The sequence below is a fragment of the Lactuca serriola genome, chromosome 9 (genome assembly GCF_051521515.1).
Source record: "Lactuca serriola cultivar US96UC23 chromosome 9, Lser_US96UC23_V15, whole genome shotgun sequence".
NCBI classification, from domain to species: Eukaryota; Viridiplantae; Streptophyta; class Magnoliopsida; order Asterales; family Asteraceae; genus Lactuca; species Lactuca serriola.
The window spans coordinates 19,031,663-19,039,485 of NC_136416.1; the positions used below are offsets into that span (position 1 = coordinate 19,031,663).

General features: G+C 33.4%; 1 protein-coding gene across 2 annotated transcripts; it reads left to right on the forward strand.

The window, feature by feature from the left end:
* Positions 1-666: 666 nt before the first annotated feature.
* Positions 667-3,834, forward strand: LOC145072969 (UDP-xylose transporter 2-like). 2 transcript variants are annotated; one of them, XM_079019491.1, is made up of 10 exons: positions 667-938; positions 1,031-1,124; positions 1,211-1,382; positions 2,132-2,316; positions 2,393-2,460; positions 2,549-2,681; positions 2,772-2,933; positions 3,037-3,309; positions 3,409-3,533; positions 3,643-3,834. In XM_079019491.1, exons 3-9 carry the CDS (start codon positions 1,262-1,264, stop codon positions 3,523-3,525), a joined length of 1,059 nt encoding a protein of 352 aa, XP_078875617.1. In that variant the 5' UTR covers positions 667-938; positions 1,031-1,124; positions 1,211-1,261; the 3' UTR covers positions 3,526-3,533; positions 3,643-3,834. The 2 variants fall into 2 exon arrangements, with proteins under 2 accessions (XP_078875617.1, XP_078875616.1); XM_079019490.1 differs by having other exon boundaries at positions 3,409-3,834.
* The last annotated feature ends 3,989 nt before the right edge of the window (positions 3,835-7,823 follow it).

Below are 7,823 nucleotides of genomic sequence, written 5' to 3' on the forward strand. Positions count from 1 at the left end.
CCACGTCACAATATTGTTATGTCATTTATTTTGGTAATGTTCTAGATTGATGGTAACGGTAAGTTGCTTGATATTGCAACAAAATTGTAAATGTAGTGATATAATTGAGAAAATAACACAGTGTCAAAATCATAATTCTTTATTGTAATTCAGGAAAAATGTTTTTCGGGAGAACTAATAAAACCGATTATTTGGTTAATATTGCAACAAAATTGTAAATATATTGACATAATTATAAAAAAACAATATTCGGTATCAAATTCTAAATTTTATGATATTATATTGACTTTTTTTTTCTTTTGTAATTTGCACTGTTTAAAAGTACAATCCAAATTGCTTAATTAGACAATTTAATTTTATTAAATGCAATTGCTCATTGTTGGTTGTTTTTTCTTTTATATATATTTCATCACGTTCTGAAAAGAATAAGCAAATTTTAATAATAATTTTATTATAGGTCAATTTTATTTAAATAAACTTATTTATAAAATCAATGTTTATGATAAAAAGGTTTATACTTTGAATAAAAATCCAAACAATAAATATATAGATTAATTGTTAAAAAGTTACTTTTTATATCAGGCAATCGAGTTATTTTATACTTACGATGTGAGATTTTGCCCTTTATACATTATAGTTTGGGTTTTTATACTAGATCTGAAGGGGAACTAGAATAAAGAAAATCACGACCGTCCATTTTCACAATCAACCATCTATCTTGCCGGCGTCAAAACTGCCGGAAAACCAAATTCAAAAACAAGTCAAAATAATTAGATTTTTTCCCTTTCTCTGTTCATGGATTCACACTGATTACAGTACTCTTTCCTAACTTTCACACACCCATCCCTAGGCACTATATAATCATTCAATCATATGTATATGCATACTTATATCTGCTACAGAATTTGAGGAAGGAGATATCCTCGTTGTGATCTCAGGTTACTTTTTATCTGTCTGCATTCACACTGAGTTTTCTGTGGAGTTGCGTGTAAAATTTCTTGATTTTTTTTTATGTAATACCGAATTGTAGAGTAGTAGATCTGGAGTTTTAAATGGTGAATTTTGTGGAGGTTTGAAGTTTGCTGTTTGGCAATTAGCGCCAGTTCGTAATTTCCTGGAATGAGGTACGATTTACGAAGTTGACGTCTGATGCTTTGATTGGTTGATTTTATGAAGATTAAGTTTGATTTTGGTTTTATGTTTTTGGTAGATTTTGAGATCGAAATCGAAGTTAGAAGTGACACGTAAGTGAGAGAGGAAGATGGGCGAAGGACAGCGGTTTCAGCTGGGAACAGTTGGAGCGTTGAGTTTATCTGTGATTTCCTCGGTTTCGATTGTGATTTGCAACAAGGCACTAATAAGCACTCTTGGTTTCACTTTTGGTAAGCAATCAAGCCTTCACACTAAATTTGTAGTTTTGAATCTTTTAATGATCCTGGTCGATGAATCAGCACTTATTGTGCTGAATGTTCTGTAAATTGCCATTAAGAAACAAAGCTCACGATCCTTAGAATTTGTTCTTCTAGGCCAGTGAGATTGAGTAATTGTCGCTTAAATTTATGTTTATTTTCTTGATTAACTAGTGAATCAAGTTCATATTGCTTGATATATGATAATTGTACATTGTTGACGATTAACTCCATTTGGAACTTGATACTCACATTCACCATTGACATAAAAAGGACATATATCCTTATAACTTTATGCTTGAGAGTTAACCGGTAAGGCCTTGGATTGCTGATGATGCTTCATTGCTTGGTTTACTTGTTTTGATACATGATTGTCAATAAATCATGATATCCTTTCTTAATTTGGCTTAAGACTTCAATTTTCCTTTAGACAGTTCAAAGGATTGGAATTGAATCCACACTGCTCCAATGATTAAAAGGACAACTCATGAACAAACCACTGAATTGCACACAAGATCACATACAAATTACAATGAGGATTCTCCTAAGATCATAGTCACAACAAAATTGTGCTGCAAACTCAAGAACCATGAACTCTAGGAAACACCAATATAGTGACTATTGTAATAAACCTAATTATGAAGCCATTTACAGCTGTTTTTGCCATTCAATACCCTGATCCTGCTCATAATTTTTCTTCAATCCCATTCTTATGCCTTCAGCTACAACTTTGACAAGCTGGCATCTTTTAGTCACATTTTGTTCACTCCATGTGGCATTATGGTTGAAATTTTTTGAGCACAAGCCTTTCGATTCAAGAGCTGTGATGGGATTTGGTATATTGAATGGAATCTCCATTGGCCTTCTAAACCTCAGTCTGGGTTTCAATTCTGTTGGTTTTTACCAGGTATTTTATTTTTTCTCTTTTTCATTTAATGCTGCAATTGCATTATGGATGACAAATTTTCATGGTTTCATTACAGATGACAAAACTAGCAATTATCCCCTGCACTGTACTTTTGGAGACTCTTTTCTTCAGCAAGCAATTCAGGTAAACTTCTTAATTTATTTACTTATGATGCTACATGATATTTTCATGAAATAATCTGTTGAATCATTTTCTTGTGTTCCATCTGCAGTAAAAAAGTCAGGTTTTCGCTTACAATATTACTCTTAGGAGTTGGAATTGCAACAGTAACTGACCTACAACTCAATCTCCTGGGCAGCATATTATCCCTACTTGCCATTATAACAACTTGTGTGGCTCAAATTGTATCCTTAAAACAACATTCTATTCATATTACTCACAAATAAATTATCACATAATACGTTCTATGATATCCTTAATCATTTTTATCTCAGATGACAAATACAATCCAGAAAAAGTTCAAGGTCTCTTCAACTCAACTCCTATACCAATCTTGCCCCTACCAAGCTCTTATCCTGTTCATCATCGGTCCATTTCTAGACGCCCTTTTGACCAATCAAAACGTTTTCGCTTTCAAATACACAAATCAAGTTCTGGTAAGGTTAAAATAATCTTTTCTGTTTAATGTTTATAAGCCAGTTTCATATCACACAAACTGGAATCACTAATTCTATTATTTATTTTTTTTGTAAATTTCAGGCATTCATTATTCTGTCCTGCCTCATATCGGTGTCTGTCAACTTCAGTACTTTTCTGGTGATCGGAAAAACATCTCCGGTGACTTATCAGGTGTTAGGTCACCTGAAAACATGTCTAGTTTTGGCATTTGGATATTTTCTGTTACATGATCCTTTTAGTTGGAGAAACATTTTGGGAATCCTAATTGCTGTTGTGGGTATGGTGCTTTATTCTTACTTCTGTACTCGTGATACACAGCCAAAACCCATTGAACCATCAACACAGTTTTCGGAGGTACATTTTTGACTTTAGTACTTTACAACACACATTGACTACAAATAATAATCAAATCATGAACTAAATATATATATATTTTTTATTTTTAAAAAAAAGAAAAACGAAGGTGAAAATGATCCATTAATAAGTGTGGAAAATGGAGGAAGTGTGACAAATGAGGGAAGTCCTCCAAAACCACCAGTGTGGAACTCAGACAAGGATCTACACGCGTGATTATTCAGGTATAAATACTTTCTATTAAAAAATAACACGTGTGTTTTAAAAGAGAACTGGATTCGGGGGTTTCTAGAAAAGATTGTAAGATCCAATTCGTTTTCCTTTTTTTATAAGTTGAATCCTATTTTCCTGATGTAAACTGATGGGGCAGAACGGGAAAAAAGAACCAAATGATATACACATCAAAGGTGACATGAGTATTGTATTATTTTATCACTTCTTTTTGGTAGATAACCAATGATATATATATGTATGTCATATTACATCTTTTAACCAACTAGGTAACAATAAATCCTGCATTGGCAACTTTTGGTTGTTTTGTGTTGTTGCTATGTCTATTATGTGTATGTACTATATATATATATATATATATATATATATATATATATATATATATATATATATATATATATATATATATATATATATATATACACACACACACACACGTGTGTTTTTGGTAAAAACATTAAACATAGGCTTATGTACCTCGATGTGACAGGACAACATTTCTTTACTACTATTTTTATGATTATAAATTCTTTTACTTATCTGAGATAATTTAGTAGTGTTCTTATGGTCTTTGTTAGTACGACAACATATTATCATGATTAAACTATATTATGTAGCATAACCTGTGACAAAGATAAATTAATTGCATTTATTTTAGAAAAAAGTAAGTATAGTAATAAAAGACTCAACAACTTTAGCTATTGCAAATATTATTGAGTTGCTAACTGGAGAAAAGTATCCAAATATGTCACTAAACTATGATCAACTGATGTTTTTGCAAGTTTTTGCTATTTATATATGTGTACATATAAAACTAGAAATTTTTGAACGTTAAGTGTCGTGTTATTCACAAAGAAAACCCTTACCAAATTCCCCATTTTACCTTTTTATTTTGTTGCGATGAGTTGTAGCAATTTGGATCCATCAAATTGCGACGCCTAAAGATCAATAAATTGAAATTTGAAAGAATAGAAAAAAAATTAATTTTGTACTTTTTGGCGGTATTTATCACGGTAAAAACATAAACTGTAAAGATATCATTAGTATTACTTAGGGTGGGAAGCCATTAATCTTGTGTTTTATGGAATAGAGATGGTTCATTTTGAACAAGGGTAAAACTGTACCCTTAATGGTCTTACACACCATCAGTTTCAAAGTCCAAGTCCATCACGTGAAATGTGAATTATGAAAAACCTACGGTCAATAGAGCATGACCGAGTTTTAATCATGAGACATTCTTTATATAATTTCACTCACCGATTGTTGTCCTACCATATTAAATGGTTCACTATGTGTTACACATAGTTGGGATAACTTTTTTGTATTTAAGAAATGCTCAAATTTTGCATGAAGAGGTATGGACAAATTTGGAAAGCGTTATCTATCGCACGTAATTGGAGTAAAATTGTATGGACGCCTTATGTAACACCCTGAAATACTATATAATTGTAATAAATATTTATCTAAAATAACATTTTAAATATAAAGAACACACACATCCAGTGGCGGACGCAGAATATTTTCGTAGGGGTGACACTAAAAAAAATTCCAAGTAAATCTATATTAGTAGTGTCATTCGTGTTTTAAGCCGGTGCACCCAATAGAAAAAACATTAATTTTTTTTTACACTACGTGCCGGCGTCGGAACAGTGGCCCGGGACCCCTGAGCACCACTAAGGTCCGCCACTGCACACATCTCCCAAAACCAAAATATTATAGCCAACATCAAAACGTTGGATAAATATGTCCTCCCAATTCGAAATTTTTTCCTGGAAGTTCAACCTTTTTGACTAAGACAATAGTTACAACTATAAACAAAAACTATGGTAGGGCGGTACGTTTTATTCTCTCGCTAGCCCTCCTCTAATCAAAAGAGTAAAGTCCCCTACTGAAGATTCAAACGGCGAGCACTTAAATGAGAAAAGCTTGTAGACTCGTGACATTGAACGAGACATTCGAAAACTAAAGTGCACACTAGAAAGTGCTTCGAAAGGTGTCAGCTGTGCGGAGCTGGAACCCGACATGTTTGTCCAAGCGAGTATAGATGTGTAGTTGAATAGGTTGATTCTAGGGTGATAAACAATTGTATTCGTATCAAGCCTATCATCTCTTCTCATGAGTCTTTCCATCCCTTCTCCGAATTGAAAGATTTTTGGCCCTGCTTCAAAGCCCATCTAGACACTCCAGGTCTCCTTTTAAGCAAGTCAAGCATATGTTGAACACAGATTGAGACTCTGCCATCCCTTCGACATCAATTCCTATACTTGACGTTGGATCTCCTCATTCCTAAATGGGGATGGGCGAGAAACCGATTTGTAGGTGTGACATCCCCAATTTTACGGCCAAAAAAGACCGATTTGTTTATGTTTATTTAAAATCAGAGTATCATCTTTGAGGAATAATATTGTGGAATTTGTTCCCAGAAACATGATAATGATATTATCAAAGCATTTCCGAAGAAATGTATTTTATTTATATTAAAAATTAGGATGTCATCGTCAATACAGAGTCATAAACATAACAATATATTACAAGTCTTACAATATTTAAACTAGTGGCCTAATAATCCTTGAATCTCTCAGCATAATGTATCTTTTATATCGCTACCCGTGATACAATAAACTGCGTGGGTCAGAATGGGAAACCTGGTGAGTACATAAGGATACTAATCCCACAATTTTATAATATATATATATATATATATATATATATTAGAACTCACAAGATACAATTTCATCACATATAAGCAATTTACCCCACCCTGTCGATCCTCACAACGACATGATCCATACTTTTGGATCTAAAATGATTGGCTTTACCTAATCCATACTCCCGGATCGGGTATGCATGACTATGTCTAATCCATGCTTTTGGATCAATGACAAATGACTATGTCCACTCTATACTCTCGGACTAGGGACGAATGACTATGTCTAATCCACGCTTTCAGATTATTGACAAATGACTACGCCCAATTCATACTTTCGGACTAGGGACGAAGACTATGTCTAATCTATGCTCTCGGATCAAAGACAAATGTTAGAGTTCTACCCTCCATGTATATCTCACCTGTACTCTTAAGGAGATACTACCCGATATTCATCTTAATTAATTTAAATTTATTCTGTAAGTCCTAAATCATCATATATTATCAGATATGTTCTTAACACGTATTCCAGACAATAGAACATATCTCACACATATACTCTTTAACATATATTTAATACTTTAATTAATAATTGTATTAAAATCATGTTCATCAAAGGGACTATGCACTCACTTGTTAAAGTGATGACTCGAAACTCGGACAACGCTTCACTCCTAGCAACTGTCTTTTCCTTTGACGTAACCTAATATCATTATCACTAAGTCTCAGTCTCATATTTCTTGCGACTGATTATTAATCTAGATCCATCATTAATTCAAAGTATACTAATCTATAGCTAATAAGAGACAACCATATAAGATCATATTGGAGGTAGGTCTGTTTGGCATACATAATATATTGTTTGGAAAGCCTACTTTAAACACCTCATTAAATCTATCATTGTCATCATCCTCGTAACTAGATCAATCAATATAATGACTTAGAATCACTGATAAATCTTGTTTACAGGTTCATAATAACAATAATGAAGTTAAACATAAGTTATACTTAAAGCACGGTAAACATAACTCAACTTACAAGTGGTTTAGCGAGAAACCAGACTCAATGCGGGCAAAACTTCTAAGCCGAAAGCTCTATTTCTCGGGCCTTTCTGGCGCTCCGGAGCTTCGCTACTAACTCTTAGGAAGTGCTAGAGAAAGGTCTTGGGACCTTGGGGGTTTGGGAGAGAATGGAATGGAAAGGTGTGAGGAAAAGAGTGAGATTCGAGTCTTATTTATTGGTTGCAATGAGCCCAATATGCTGGGCGTACACTTAGTTACGTTGGGCGTAATGTGGCTAGGTATTGTTATCTGGTCACAAGTCTTGGGGAGGAAGGAGTGTGCCAGATCGCGAAACATGTCGCCCTCTTGTTATCCGAAATTAATTATCTTGTAAAATCCATAACTTTCGCAAACGTGCTTCGTTTTTTAAGTTCTTTATATCCACGCGTAGCTATCGATGAAATATACAACTTTTTCTAGACTCCGTCAGCTAATTTTTGAATTTATATTAAAATTTATATTTTAATATGCTTAGACAGTTAAAGTCCATTAAAAATTTATAATTTTGTCATCCGACGTCCGTTTTTGATTTTCTTTATATTGTTGAGCTCTTATTAACGAGATCTTCAATTCTC